Source organism: Penicillium daleae (genome assembly GCF_028827525.1).
Source record: "Penicillium daleae strain IBT 16125 chromosome Unknown utg000002l_segment0_segment0, whole genome shotgun sequence".
NCBI classification, from domain to species: domain Eukaryota; kingdom Fungi; phylum Ascomycota; class Eurotiomycetes; order Eurotiales; family Aspergillaceae; genus Penicillium; species Penicillium daleae.
The window spans coordinates 5,004,103-5,019,354 of record NW_026623150.1 but is presented as its reverse complement, the minus strand read 5'-3'; the positions used below and the strand labels follow the sequence as shown (position 1 = coordinate 5,019,354).

At 48.9% G+C, this 15,252-nt stretch overlaps 5 protein-coding genes across 5 annotated transcripts; 2 read left to right on the top strand and 3 right to left on the bottom strand.

Annotated features, from left to right (window-relative positions):
- Nucleotides 1-349: 349 nt before the first annotated feature.
- On the bottom strand, nt 350-922 carry N7458_002722 (uncharacterized protein; the record flags this gene model as incomplete). The annotated part of the gene is made up of 1 exon (XM_056906105.1): nt 350-922. One exon carries the CDS (start codon nt 920-922, stop codon nt 350-352), a length of 573 nt encoding a protein of 190 aa, XP_056770212.1.
- A 359-nt stretch (nt 923-1,281) lies between these two features.
- N7458_002721 (uncharacterized protein) lies at nt 1,282-4,204 on the top strand (the record flags this gene model as incomplete). The annotated part of the gene is made up of 8 exons (XM_056906104.1): nt 1,282-1,359; nt 1,420-1,499; nt 1,562-2,536; nt 2,594-2,802; nt 2,860-2,992; nt 3,047-3,268; nt 3,323-3,478; nt 3,541-4,204. The coding sequence occupies 8 exons, from the start codon at nt 1,282-1,284 to the stop codon at nt 4,202-4,204; spliced, it is 2,517 nt and encodes an 838-aa protein (XP_056770211.1).
- Nucleotides 4,205-6,473: 2,269 nt separating this feature from the next.
- On the bottom strand, nt 6,474-10,122 carry N7458_002720 (uncharacterized protein; the record flags this gene model as incomplete). Its single annotated transcript, XM_056906103.1, has 7 exons — nt 6,474-6,873; nt 6,935-7,300; nt 7,356-8,058; nt 8,117-8,156; nt 8,713-9,818; nt 9,875-10,012; nt 10,116-10,122. The coding sequence occupies 7 exons, from the start codon at nt 10,120-10,122 to the stop codon at nt 6,474-6,476; spliced, it is 2,760 nt and encodes a 919-aa protein (XP_056770210.1).
- Nucleotides 10,123-10,491: 369 nt separating this feature from the next.
- On the bottom strand, nt 10,492-11,703 carry N7458_002719 (uncharacterized protein; the record flags this gene model as incomplete). Its single annotated transcript, XM_056906102.1, has 1 exon — nt 10,492-11,703. The coding sequence occupies one exon, from the start codon at nt 11,701-11,703 to the stop codon at nt 10,492-10,494; it is 1,212 nt and encodes a 403-aa protein (XP_056770209.1).
- Nucleotides 11,704-12,669: 966 nt separating this feature from the next.
- N7458_002718 (uncharacterized protein) lies at nt 12,670-13,831 on the top strand (the record flags this gene model as incomplete). Its single annotated transcript, XM_056906101.1, is given in 4 exon segments — nt 12,670-12,747; nt 12,811-13,215; nt 13,272-13,531; nt 13,549-13,831. 4 exon segments carry the CDS (start codon nt 12,670-12,672, stop codon nt 13,829-13,831), a joined length of 1,026 nt encoding a protein of 341 aa, XP_056770208.1.
- Nucleotides 13,832-15,252: the final 1,421 nt, after the last annotated feature.

Genomic DNA, 15,252 nt, shown 5'->3' with positions numbered 1-15,252 from the left:
TCCCATTCGACAGCCTCGGGTGTCTTTAAATTAAATATTCTGCTGGATGCAAGGCAGCCCTTGATCTATATGAGATCTACATTTTGCCCTTGTGAGGCACGAAGCGATGTCCAAGACTCAAAGAACAAGACCAGAAGAGGAATAAAGCTAGAGAAAAAAGAATTATAACAAGGCAATCTTAATATTTCAATCTAAGTGGTTCCTGATCTATCTAGGTCTATGGAGCACTGGAAACATAGAAGTTTAGGACGCGCAGGTGGCCCAGCCGTTCAAAGAGCTAGAGGATTCATCAGGCCCTGGGCTAGGCAATTCTGCAATTTACCAATGCTGGAATCTGTTGAAATTTCCGTCATGCTACAACTTCACAGTGCTCGGAATTTCCGTGGTCTTTTTCCAGGTGGATGCTCAATCCAACTCCCCGTTCCTTATGGGCTAGCCTGGTAGCTTCAGACCAACTCATGTCGTTTCCACCTTCATTTTTGATTTCAAACAGACGGTCGACCTGTTCCAAAGAGAGATTCGCAGTCTCAATATAGAACCACCAGATGACGGGGATGAAGCAAAAGTTGAAAATGGCATAAAGCATGTAGTACTTCCACTGGATGTTGGCGATGGCGGTAGGAGTGGCGACGACAACCACGTAGACGAAAAGCCAGTTGACAGTTGTAGCAAAGGATGTGCCGATGTTGCGCATTTTCTGGGAGTTGATTCCCGCTGGATACATATAAGGGATTGAGAGGAGGGACATACCGTAGAAGACGTAATACACGAAAATGAAGACGACAGCGAGAATCGACATTCCTTTATTGTCTGGTCCACCATAGCGAAGGCCAGCAGCGACGAGGGCGAAACAGACACTGCCAAGGCTAACACTTTGTGGCTCCGGGGAGAGGCATTTGTGGAGGGCGCCTCGTCTCCGCATTCCCCGGGTCGGTGACAATTTGCCGGAAGGTTGGACTCGGCTGGAAATCACGGCTTTATGGCCGATTGGCGGGCTCAGCCAACCTAGTCAACCTCCAACTAGACATAATTTAGTTAGGCCGAAACCTAAACCACGCACGTCATCCAATGAGCAAACCCCGGATTCGCTGACCCTTGGCATCTTCCCCCGCAATCGGACGGGTTGTGATGTACACCCCTCCAACCCCACGAGGATCCCCCGCCACCCCGAATACAGCAAGTTCCCCGATTCCCGGGTTTTATTTTTTTACAACAATCTTCTTCCATGCATTGCAATGAACAACAACTGCTGATCATCTCTTGACGGGTACAACGCTGACGATGCGGCCGATCAGGCTTCCAGTCAAGAGGAAGCATGCCACGATGGCATGTGTCTCCTGCCGTGAGAGCAAAGTCAAGGTAGCATTGCACCTAGTGCATGGTCCATCGGCTTGAGATCCGGATGCTAACTAATGTTAGTGTGATGGAATGGAGCCAGCGTGTTCCACATGCGTGAACAGAAACCGGGAATGCCGTTACCTGGCTATTGACAAACGAAAGTAAGCAAGTTTGAGGCAATCAAGATCGAATCGTTACTGAACGGGTCATTTGCATCGTCTAGGCTACCATTACGGGTTGCCATTGAGCTCTTGACCAACAGAGTTGACCAGCTATGTCAGTTTATAACTGAAAATGGACTACAACCTCCGCAACTGCCGCTCGAGAAGGATCAAGCGTTGAAGAAGATATTGGAAAGTCTTGGACTTAATGACGAGACAAAGTCCATGCCATCGCTCCCAAACGAGCCAGAGGCCAATAAAGGTTCCAAAATGCCTGGGGATAGTGATAGGTGTTTACCTGACGTGTCGCAGAATCTCGTGGCAGCCACAACTTCCGGGTCAGTAGATTCTAGCACTGATACATTTCCCGAGGGAGGACTCGAGGCAGATGTTCACACCGTATCCAACACCCTATCACCCACCCAGAATATGCCTTTCAATTTTTTATTCAGTGAGGATGCACAAAATATTGTCCAGGACAGCCCAAAAAGCATTCTCAGCTCTTTGGACTTGGATCTTGGATTTATGACATGCATCAACCCTACCGCCATTGGTGCGCAACATCTCTTTGGCTGGTCCCAGGGTGCAAGTGGTATTGAACAGGAAGAATTCGTCAACTTCCCCGATCCAATAGCGCACGATGACGATGAGACGCTCGTGGAGGAAACGGGAAGCACAGGGGATATTGAAAGTCTTATTGACGAGATCTCCGACCGAGTGGGTACCCTCAGAATCGGACCTGGGGGCAAAACGCATTTCTGTGGCCCAACATCAACATTCAACTTGACGGGGGTGCTAGAATCAGAAGAGCCAGAGTCACGACCCATCAACGAACTTTACCCCTTGGAGTACCATGATCGTTCAGGGTCCGACCCTGACATACCATCAGCATTGGAGGAGCATCTCATCAATCTCTATTTTTGCTGGCAAGATCCATTTTGCCATGTCGTCGATCGAACTATGTATGCAGAGGCCAAAAGGAAATGGCAGGAAATGGAGGACACACCGTTCTATTCAGAAGCCCTACGGTATGCGATGTAAGTGCCAAGTAGACTCATTAAACAACTTTGAAATGAGCTGACTATATTGTGTAGGTGTGCTATTGGCAGCGCCTTCGAATCTCGTTTTCACCCGGCTCTCGTCACATTCCCAAAATCTCTGATAGACTTCCTCGGGGCTCGAGTGAAGTCGCTATTGGAGCTCGAATTAGATAACCCTTGCGTGGCAACCGTCCAGGCATTGGTAATTCTCAGTCATCATGAGATAGGAAATGGAAAAGACACCAGAGGGTGGTTATTTAGTGGTGAGTTTGAACTTCCTTATTCCCAATACAGCTGGTTCCACTAACAATGCTGGAAAGGAATGGCAATACGACTCGCGTTTGACCTTGCTTTGCATATCGACATGTCAGAGTATGTTTCTAGACGGGACATCACCTCTGCAGACGCAGAGCTTCGTCGAACGGTGTTTTGGGCTGCATATACTGTTGATCAGTAAGTGTTATATACGTGCTCGTTCCTGCAAAAGTGAGACTGACGGCCTTGTAGTCAGTTAGGGTTTCATCTTGGCAGACCCTCTCGTACCAGCATGGAGGACGTGACCGTCCGTAAGCCACAAGGTCAAGTGGGTCAATCTGGGAAGTACAGGTGGGCGCCATATGAAATGCAAAATTCCGCCAATTCGACGGCCGGCTTGCTAGACTGTACCGAAGCAGTGAGCCAGCAGATGGTCTCTCTTTGTGAACTTATGGCCCCATGTGGCTATATATTGTGAGTTTCAAACAAAGTTCCAGGAATAAGACAACAGCTAAGAATTCCAAATAGATATGGCACATCAAGGATATCAAAGCCAGTGCTACAAGAACTTAACGCAAAAATTGTCGCCGAACTGAGCAGGTGGAAAGCCAACCTCCCACCTTTCCTCCAGATCAACCTTGACGACTACACTTCGCCATATCTACCGCATGTATTGCTACTGCAGTAAGTCAAATAAATTCAACTCCGGCTATGAGCTAGCGGCTAACTGATTCTATGACGTGAAGCATGCAATACCATCAAAACATCATATACGCTCACAGACCATGGATGTCCAAAAATGGTTTACAACCAGACCCGCCCAAGGGACCAGGTTATCTCCATGCTCGTGAGATGTGCATAAGCTCCGCCATTGCCATTTCGAAGATACTCGTTCTCTATGAAACACGATATACACTGCGCCGGATCAATGTCAAGGCAGTCTCAATAACTTCTTCAGCCATCCTCTTACTTCTTTTCGCCGCCGTGACCAAGTACCCAACCCATTCACAAGGTGACATCAAAATGTACTTGAGCTCCTGCTTCCGAGCACTGGATGAGTTTGCGCTCTCCTGGCAGAGTGCTCGGCGCGCCAAAGACCTCCTTGTCAATTTACAACGGCAATGGGAGCTTCGAACAAGGTTTAGGAAAGACATAAGCAACCCTGAGAGGAGTACTTATTTACCTCGAAAGCGTTCCCGAGGTTTGAGTACGATCTATCGAGTGACGCCCATCGGACGAGAAGCATTTACTCGTCGCGGATGTGAGCCGCAATTGGACTTCAACGTAGAATCGGAGTCAGGCTGGATGCCCATGGACGATGCGCGATCGGTAATTGACAATTGCAACAAAGACCCTTTCGAAATTGTGTCCGACTCTGGGTTTGATGCACCTCAAATACCTCGAACTTAGACATATCGTAATCAACCGTTCTTGACCGGGTGGAATCAGACTAATTTCAATGGGATAGAGGCAGGTTGAAATCACATGTTCGCAGTTCCGGAACTTGTATGGAATATAATCGAGCTATCCAAATGAGTTGACGAGGTGTACAGCACTAGCAGTCCCACTTCGGGATAAGTACCTTTTCAAATCCTTTCTATTTACTCCGTACAATTTTTCGGATATACACACCCGTGCCTGATAAGAATATCTTCCGCTCAAGCCACATCAAGTAAGTTGAACCACTAGGACTAGCCAGATTCCAGTGACAGGCCTGCATCAACATTTTCCGAACTCTGTCCACGCCTTGGCGAAGTATAAGGTTGTCAAATGTTTAGTAGGCTTTTGAGGTACGCCCAGGAGAAGTTGACTTGAAGACGATATTCTACTGTACAACCCAACCCGTATGAGTATAATGTCAACAAGGAAGAGGGAATTACAAAATTAGGGTTAGAAATCTGCAAGTAGTCAATCAATTGCATTCATGGCACACTATAAATAGCTCAGTCTTAGTCCGACTTTCGAAGATCCCTCCAGCTGGGTGATTCCCACCCTCTCCGATGTTGTCGTGACAGGCAAACAGAGATGGTCTATCCCAATGCTAGCAATCGAGGTTTGACATTACACATCGTGACATATACTGTCATGGCATACTTTTGCCGCATATCACCGCCTCTTAAGTAATTGGTGCTTCTATGACCGTGGAAAGATGAACTAAACGGCGGTCTCGCTGCATTATGAAGTTTATCGTCATATATGTACTCACCAATCAGAGGACAGCAATAGCCGCCTAGGAAAAGCGGCGCGGGTGCTGGTATCACATGGTTAAGTAAAGTAGCCAGCGATAATACCTAGATCGGCTTTGGGAAGGCATGGTAAGTGAACGATCAACAGAAGTCCATATCAACTGGAGCCGTTGGACAGAATAAGGTGTCCCTTCCTACCTTGCTTATCATTGTGAGTAAAGGTAGCACGCGTGCTGCCCGGTTTGTCGTGTTTGCACAAAAAGGATCTTCAAGATCCGATCTTGAATGAGGCCTCGAGGAATAGTTCTGGGTAGGGGTAGGTAGGGCGATTATGTAAGGCACTGTAACTGTATTAGCTGATTGGCCCGAATTTTGAGTAGAAGAAAATAGTTGTTTATTTTACTGAGATCCGCGGAGCGGATCATTAGTATATAAACCGCGTACAAGACTTCTGAGTATTCAGAAGTCTTGGTGGACCTTTTGGCCTAGTGGGACTTGCCTTCCTTGCCCTTTTGCTGATTGGTCTATGATTCCCCTGGTTGACGCGGACCTGGGATCTCATCGGCGTATCCTCTTTATATTTATTCCCTTCTCTTCCTTAATATTAAAGAGGTAGAAGCTTAGATTATTCCTAAGATAGATCTCTAAACTTCTAGAGCGGCTATGGGCTAATAATAGCCTATATCTATAATAGTATAGCAAACATTCTCTAGGAGCTAGCCCTTAGGCTATGCTTATCGTCTAGTCCTTCTTTATAATTATTTATCGGCGTTCGAATCGGGTTCCGTACTACTTAGTATACCAAAGATAAGTAAGTCTTATATAATTAAAAATAGAGCGTAGGAAACCTGTATATAAGACCTTATTTATTTAAATCCGCGTCGTTTTTTATAGTCTAAGAGGAGCCCGTTTTTATAGCTATACTAGATAATTATATCTATGCTATTATCTCTCTATCTAGGAGGTATTTAAGTATATCTTCTTTCCCTAGAAATAAGTATATCGATATTATAGAATAGCTACTATAAGACCGCTATCTTCTAAATTCGAAGAAGGCGGAAAGAGACTACGACCGGTTTGCTTCTAAGTCTAAATATTTATATAACTTAGTCGTGGTATATAACTACGGAGAGAGGAAGTAGGACGTACAACAATATTATTAAGAGCAACATAAAGCTTTCTCTACTATAGCCTCCGTCCCGCCAGAGACCTTAGGCTAAGTAATCTTTATCCGTAGCTTGATATCACCCGTCTTAGGTGTCGGTACTTAGGAGTAAATATAATATCGATCCGGAATTCTTTAGGCAACATATAGATTTCCTATCTACTAATGACGGTAGGCACGCTTACAGGCAAGTGCCTTCAACCGTCTAAAACGTAAACTTATTTCCCTCAAGACAATACGCTCGATCGCAGAATGCACTCCCCAATGCCACAACCATCATACTGCTAGCAATACAGGATCTCAAATTGTTCGCGATGGGAACAATTTTTCAGGCCAGGTTTTCTTCTTGCTCAACCGTGGGCTTTTCTGAGACTGCGAGGCCGTGATGGGCTGAATCCTCAACTTCGGCCAATTGAGCACCGAAGCCACTTGTCTGGTACGAGCGAAATCGCCAGACTGATACATTGTTTTGGAACAACTCATCAAGCTCCTCCAGGCTACGAAAGCCAGTCTCCGGATAAAAAAAGTAGGCCCATACAGCAGCGAAAAAGGAAAAGCCACCGTAGAAGAAGCCAATCTTCGATCCCAGGTTGCCGTAACCAGAATCCTGGATGAAAGGAGTAAGGAAAGTTATCAATATCGAGACACAAAACCCGATAAAGCTGGCTATCGTGATCGTCTTCTCCCTGAGCTGCAGGGTCGGCACCTCAGCTGTCACAATCCACACGCTTGGAGCCAGTCAGCAACATGTCTTGGCTTTCATTAACCTATCTCAAGTGATGGGCTCACCAGCTACTCCACCCGATCGACATCGCGGCCTCCCAGATGAATATGAACGCGGTAGCGGTCCTTTGACCGCTCTTGTGGCTCGAGAGGCCAGAAGCCTCGATTCCTGAAATTGTGTACATGCCGACAAACAAGGTCAATGCGGTAATGATTAGCAGCCAGCGTCGACCAAAACGATCAGGGATGTAGAAGCCAAAGCCGCAGGCACCGGCCATGGTGAGGGACTTGAAAATCTGAATCTTGTAAACGTCCTGGATGCCGAGCAATTTGAGGAAAACCACGGAATAGGTGGCCATGAACGAATTCCCCTGCGCTTGCTGCAGGCACTGAACACCGGTAGCGATCAAGGTGCGACGCAGATTGGGTCCTCTATAACCTAGTTCTCAGTATTACTCAATAGGGCTGTTCGAATAGAAAAACAAACTTGAAGCATTCGATCCAGGATTGGTCAAATTGACTCTTGTTCTCTTCTTCCGCTGCCATGATCAGTTGGATCTCTTGTTCGATGACCTCTGGCGACGTGTCTGTGCGAAGAGTTCTCAAAGATCCAGCTGCATCCGTATCGCGACCTTTCCCAATCAACCAACGAGGGCTTTCGGGAACGAAGAAAGATCCGATTACGAAGACGACGGGCACAATCAGTTGAAGAAGGAGGACCAACCGGTATGCCCACTGGTCTGTCCGTTGGTGCATACCCCAGTTTGTCGTGTTGACCAGAATCGCGCCGATGGAGATGGAAAACTGGTAGCAGTTGACCAGCGTCCCGCGGATGGAGAGGGGTGAGACCTCGGCAAGGTATGCAGGTACCGTGTTCGCAAGGATGCCCAGTGCTAATGAGTTGATGATGCGCCCGACCATAATCTGCCAGTAAGAACCCATAGATGCGCACTGGATGACGATACCCACGATAGAGATCACAGAGGAAAGGCGAAATGTTTTCAAGCGACCGAGAATATTGCCGACCATTCCAGCGACAAGGGCGCCTACGGCAAGGCCGGCAATTGGAGGCCCGCTGCCTGCAGATTGCCAGGTCGAGGGGATGCCCCAGCTTTGGGTCTTGACGTCGTAGACGCCAAAGTCCCTAAGGAACTGAGGCATCGCCAACATTCCCGACCAATAACCGTAATCTATATGCAGTCAGCAAGTGTTGTACGTAAAAATGCACTTGAAGACAGTGACCCTCACCGATCCCAAAACCAATGCCACCAAGCTGTGCCGTTTTTTCCTGTCAGATCGATGCACGGGAACTATACAACTTTCTTGTTTTCAATATCCTTGGGGTCTCCGAGATCACCTACAGTGCAATACAGGGAAACAAAGAAGGTAGGGAGCGTCATATCTTTGACGACGCTCGTGTGAAGGACATTTGTTCTCAAGTTCATGTTGATGGTATCATGGGACAGTCAATTCTCAATCTCAAAAGGTGTGTGGTCCCTCGAAAGAAAGAGTATTCTCATATATATAGTGTAGATCTTTCCCCCGCTTTTTGAGACTGAGAAGTCGGAATCTTCCCGGCGTTGATTTCCCAAGAGTTCGGAATCTGGGATTGAGCATGACCATACAAACTGTGGAGCTCTTTGGCCATCATGTGGATGTGGTCGGCTATTTAGTTTGGTTATTTAGCGACCGGCTATTCCATGCTGTTTGTCACTGAGCCATATCTTCGACTAACCAAATTCATTTCATTCGAAAGCCCGGAAAATAGAGAAAAAAAACCCGTATTTAATGTAATTGGCTGGGCTAACCTAGAGTCCTAATTTCAGATTCGCCAACCGTCTCACCTCCTTCTGCCCAGGAGTCAACCCCTCTTCGTCCTCGTTGAAGCGTAGCATTCCCATCGCCTTCAGACCAGCCTCACTCAAAATGTTTTCTCTCTGGGCCCCATGGTCTTCATGCTCATATTCCCTTTCATTATTACCCTGCCCCCGCATGAAATCCACGGGCACATCCACCTTCGCGAATGCCGCACGGGTACCAATGAGGGAGTCCGCGTTGTGGGGAGTCAGGGGATTGCAAGCATTGTAGGAAACACTAGAATCATTCTTGCCTTGGTTGAGCTGATCAACGCCGTGGACCAGGTCGCAATGCCAGAAGACGTAATCCCCTGGCCGCACAGGCGGAATGCCAACTATCGCCTTCTCAATTTCCAGGTGAGGATGGTGTTCCGGTGTAGGGAAGAATTGAGTGCGCCCAGGGGTGGAGCCCGGGAAAGTAGGCAATGAGTCGTTGTACTCTCCAGTGTGGAAAAGCGGACGCAACATGATATAGGCAACAGAAGTTTTCAAGCTCGGCAGGAGGCGTAAAGTTCCTTCGCCTGTGTTCGTATGAGAGAGCGAGAGCCAGCCCTGAAGGCTGCGCCAAGTCGAGCACGATATTCCGGTTTGATAAAGATCGGTCTTCGCCGCGCCGCGGAAGTCAGCTGCCCAGCCATCCCAGTCCTCCCATTTGCCCTCGAAAATAGCGGCAAAATTCTTGCGGTTTTCCTCGTCCTCCCATCGCTCGATTGCACCACTGTCAAGGTGCGAGGGTAACGGGAATTGGTCGGCGTCGTCACTGGGGTAGCGGATTCGAAATCGATCGGGGTAGACCACCTGGCTATCAAAATCAATGGGGGTCGATGGATCGGCTGCATGCCAGAGCCGGGAGACGGCGCTCATAGCCTCCATTACTGCTGGGTGCGAGCGAATCTGCACTTGTGCGGGGGTCCAGAAGGTATTCCAGGCCGCCGGCCTTTTAGCAGGATGACCACCGACACCGGGATGGCGATGCACATAATCCCTCAGCGACGCCTCCCAAGCTATGGCCTGCTCCTCGTTCACGACATTCCGTAGAATGACGCAGCCCCGGTCCCGTACAATATTGGCGAATGCCTCAGGAAGACGACCGTCTAAGATTGGTTATTTACCTGTCACATTATCCGGACCGGACAGGGAGAACACCCACCGTTTTCGCAAATATCATTGAAGTCGATTTCTGGAACAAAAGAAGGACCAGATTTCTCAATTAGCGCAATCTCGCTCTCCAAAACCTTAAGAAGTCTGTCATAAGACTCAATCACCCTCTGCTTGTTTTCGGGCTTAACTAGCGATTGTTTTAAGACAGAAAATCGCTTGTCCAGCAGCGGAGCACTTACAAAAGCGGTATTAGCGGAGAGAAGCGTTGTCGTTTGCTGCACTGTACTTACTGGACATGCTGATGGGTCTGCTCTTGTAGGGTGGAATTCATAGCCAGTTGTTGACAGTGAGGTTTTCTTTGGCGATACTAGACAGCACGATAACCAAAGTACAAAGCTAGGTTCCTTGTCTCGTATGCTTTTCATGTATGTCTTTTTCCCATCGGAAACTTGGGCGTTGATAGGCATGAAATACCGAAATTTTTGGGATGTGTTAGAATTCTTCACCGGGGAGTTTAAATTTCCTTCGAGAATTTGCTCGTCTTGCAATATCAAGAATAGCCGGTCGCTAAATTCAGGCGTTCTTGGTAAATTTCCGGAATCTGCATCATCACGCCAAGACAGCTAGCCTCTTGATTCATTTCTACACCATACCGTTCCAGGGGGCTCAGATCACAAATGGATCAATCCCGCTATGTCTGAGCAGTTCCGAATACCTAAGGCGCCTTTCATGTAGATTTTTCTGGGGAAATGCAGTATGGAGAGCTTCATGGGCCCTGCGTAAGTTCTCGCCTGCCTTCCTAAGAACTTCAAATCGCTCCAGAACCCAAGCCCGATGAATCATGTCATCGGACTCAAGCGCCACCACGAACAGAGGCCAGGCTATTCGCCGCATGGCCTGATCCCCTTGATCACTATAAGTACGGAAGGCGAGGGTCATTATCTCTCGCAATGACGCGGTTTGCTTGGTACTTAACGCCGTCGACGAATTGACGAGGCTGTAAAAGCAGAGGACAACCGCATGGTAGAACGGAACAATGATCCGGACATTCAGCACATATGTCCTCTGTGGGCCATCTTTCGGTAGTTCTATTAACCTTGCGGCCATAAGGACGTCTTTATACCTCAGTCCAACGTCTTCTATGGCGTACGCCAAAGTCTCCTTGTCAAAACCTAGGCTCGAGTCGGAATTTTGGTCAACAGGGGCAAGTTTAGAGAGCATGTAGCGAAGCTGGCCTGCTTCCGCTTGGAGGCAGAAAATTTGACTGCACTGTAGGTCTTCAATGAGCTCGTGTTGAGGATAACTCGCGCCCCAAACTTCACGGTATACCATAATTGCGTGCTTTTGAAGAATATTAAATCCCCTGAGTCGCGACATGGCTTCATTCTCGGCAAGGGCCGACATAGTTTCACCAAGTAGGTCGTTGAGGGCAGCCTCAATCCCATGGAGAGCTGCACCGCCATCTGTCAGGGAGATCCAGATGAGCATCTGGCTTGAAAGGCAAGTGATGTGCCACGGTTCTTCTTCGGAACGAGACTGCATGACTTCAGCCCCTTGCGCGTCAAATGGAGGGCCATTCTCGGCGACGATGTTTCGGAGGTTTCTTAGTCTTCCTTGGAGTAACAAAGCAGCGCCTTGTAGGTGAGTCGAGAGACCCGCTCCAGTGCCATCGCCGTATGTCCGCTCCAATGAAATCATGAGCCAGAGAGTAGCAAGAATGAAGTCCAAATCAGACATCTGCTTAAGATCTCGGATGGCGGTCGACAAGAGCCGAAGCCCCGCGCTGTAATGCTCAACCGCCTCTAATTTGCGGCGGTGGGCCGTTAAAGGATGCGAGCTTTCCTGACACAGTCGTAGCGACCCCAAGGCACAAGCCATATGGAGAACCATGGGACTTCTTTGGCCCAAAGTCCATATCAAAGCTGGCCCACTAAACTCCGGCGTTTTTGTGTCTACACTAGGCGAGATGACAAAGCGAAGACAGTGGATTGCCTCATAGTCGGATTCTGACAAAAGAACGGTGCAGGCTGGTGAACGCGAGATCCTGGAAGATGATGTAGGACAATACGGGGGTGAATCTAGCTCATGCGCGGGAATATGGTGCGACTCGGCGGTTATTGATTTCGGAGAGACAGTCCAGTCTTCTGTAATCGGGCCCCTGGGTTGCGACACAGGCAGAGGAGTAGCAGAGTCAGCAGGTGGTGCCTCGCTATTTTGCTCCGCCGCTGTGTGAGAGCCAGCGCGTTGTCTGGCCGGTAAGGCCAAAGTAGGTCGCCTGGTGTACGCCTTTCGTGGCCTCGGCGTGTAGTCACAGTGCCGATTCAAGCGATTGCACCTTGCGCATGTTGGACGTCCTTCGTCGCACTTGACCTTCTTGTCACGACAGGTTTGGCATCCTCGACGCGAGCGCGACCTGCCGGAGCCAGAAGGCGGATCACTCAGCCGGCTCCCAACCAAGGAATAAGGCGAGGGGGCATTGGGAGCGTCATACACCAAGGATTGCGAGGATCAACGGATGGTGAATTAACCGAGTCCACTCGAAGATCAAAAGATAAGATTACTCTCACGTGTCCACCCGCATCCCCTCTTGGGGTACGGCGTTTGACCTATCGGCAATTGTGGTGTAGCAAGTTATCTCCGCTCGGGAATTTGGTGAAGAGCCGAGCAGTGCCAGGCGAAGGGTGTGGGGGATCTTCACGCAAACCCCCACGACAAGCACCATTCCTTTATCATGGGCGCTCAAGCCACCGGCGACACCGTCACGCTTCGGAAGAGCAGCAGGTCGGGAAAGGCCCTGCAACAAACTCTAGTCGTTCCATCCCAAATTCCCCCGACACTACCAACATGGTGCTCGCAACAGCGTCAATCGATGATCCCGAAACATGGCATCTGTTTGCCAACCTCGACCCCGAGTTCTCGAAGGTAATCCTTTCGCTGCTTTGACGCTGTCCTCAATTGATGCATTGCGTACTAAACCGGAAGCAGATGGTGGAGGATGGCGTGAAGTCGAGGTTCCACTATGAGGGTCCGCCCTTGAGTTTGCCCGAGACGCGCGCGAGATGGAATAAGATGTTCAGAAAGGACGCAGACCTTCTTCTAGAAGCGACGAACGGGGAGGTGTCAGAGGAAGAAATTTCCATCCCTGTCCGGGATGGTAGCACAGTACGTGCGCTTGTATATCGCCGCACATGCACTCCCGCGCAAAAAGGGCCGCTGGTCATTATCCTCCATGGCGGAGGATTTCGTATAGGCAACGCGGAAATGGAAGCGTCCGCATGTACCGGTGCCACACAGACCTACGGCGCGATCTCTGTTAGCCTGGAGTACCGGCTATCTCCCGAGAACAAATTTCCAGTCGCTTATGAGGACGCCTGGGACGCGCTGTTATGGGTGAGAGATTGTTCCTAACGTGGGTGTGTGGGCTGGTTGATGTTAATCAAGAATAGCTATCCAGAAACGCCTCTGCCCTGGGTGCCGATCTTTCGCAAGGCTTTGTGTTCGGAGGCTCATCGGCCGGAGCTCATATCGTAAACCCGCTCGTCCATCGCGCACGCGACGAGAAGCTCGAGCCTCCGCTGACCGGCGTCTACCTAAGTGTCCTGCCATCTTTGGCGCCACAAAACCTGACCGACGAGTACAAGGATTTGTATCGAAGCAGAGAGGCGCTTAAGGATGGATTTACACTGACCTCCAAGTCCATCGCGTTGTATGATCGAGATGTAGACCCCGACATGACTTCTCCTCTGTGGAGTCCGCTTCTTTGGCCGACTGGACATGCCAATTTGCCGCCTACTTTTTCCAAATCTGCGGTGCCGATCTCTTGAGAGACGAAGGCTTGATTTATGAGCGGGAATTGAGGCTGAACTATGGCGGCAGGACCAGGGTAGTTGTTTACAATGGCCTGCCACATGTCTTTTGGTACACCCATCCATCTCACTCCGCCACCGAGGAATTTACTAAAGACACAGTCCTTGGCTTGGGCTGGCTCCTTGGGAAAGAAGTCTAGCCTTCATTATGGAAGTCACAAAGTACAGACAGACCCAGCGACAACCCGCGGATGAGTAATATCTTGTGACTCAGTTATTCTTCTCCGATAACTAGTTAGTTAACTAGGTACCTACTTACGAATAATACGGTAATACTTATTGAAGTGGGGAAGCTCAAGGCAGCCTGGTCGGCACAGGCAGGTCGAGGCGCGAGAGAGAGAAAGACGGAGTCGTAGGCAGAGGCAGAACAAACCCCCAACAGCGAAGCTGCAGTAAGAGAGGCAACAAGAAGATAGGATTTTACAGTTAGTAATCGCCCTACCAACAATAGATCCAGCTGCCTTGGTAAAAGAATTGAAAGAACGTCATGCTCTGTGAGAAAAGCTAGAAAAACGAGAAGAAAAGCTCCATTAAGAAGGCGTCTAATACCTCTTCACTCCTGTCGTACGTGTTGTATATATCTTCACTTCCCTGATCCAAAGCATACGATTTCCGCTGAATTCAACCAAAACAAGCCGGACAAACAGACCACAAAACAGAAACGACTAGGCTAAGTAATGTCACTGGATCCCCCACTACACTATTTGTAGTAGTGACTCCCCGGCGTTTATCCAGTGCAGAGGTTGCACTGGTGATCGGGTTGATCTCGGGTCTCACATCCATGATTGAGGAAACTAAGACATTCTATGAGGCCGTGAAGGACAAAGGCGGTCTACCTGGGCCGTTTCGCGACTTGGCTGCTCGTCTCACTATGGCGAACGACAAGCTCGAAGCGATTAAGATATTTGTCCAGGAATAATCCCGCCACTGGAGGCTCAGCTGGCGTAAAATTTACCATTAGAGCCTGGGAGGTCAGAGCAAATCAAGTGAAGTAGATTCACGCGGCGATATTCCAAAAAGTAGCCTCACCGAAGTCAACATGTGTGCGGAGCGATACCTCAAGACCTTCCGGGCGATTCATAAGGGAGTACGTGTCGAGTTGCTGATAAAAGCGATATTTAAAGACTTGCAGCTGGCTGCGGCCACCATTTGATCCATTCTTCTACCGCGGAGCGCATATGGCTATTGCCACCGCTGTTGAGGGAATATCCATCACGTTCGCTGATATTGTCAGTAGTAACTAGGATAATACCGGGTATATTTTTAATGCCACCAGAGAGAAAATCAACACAATTTAGGTAATGGCAATCAGTGCCAGGTGAGAACATGTATATCGACGAGATTTTCAATCAGCGGCCACACGGGGCTGGTTTCCAAGCTAGATTAAAGGTGAACCGACCGAGGTGTCTCCCTTGAAATCCACTACCTGCAATCGGGTCCTCGCTTTGATCCTTTTTCAGCTAAGGGCTAGTTATTAGATCATTAACTAGGAGGAAGCAAAAACAACCACCGTACGCCAGTAGCCGCCTAAGGGAAAGAATGGCCCTTTAAGGGCGCGAAA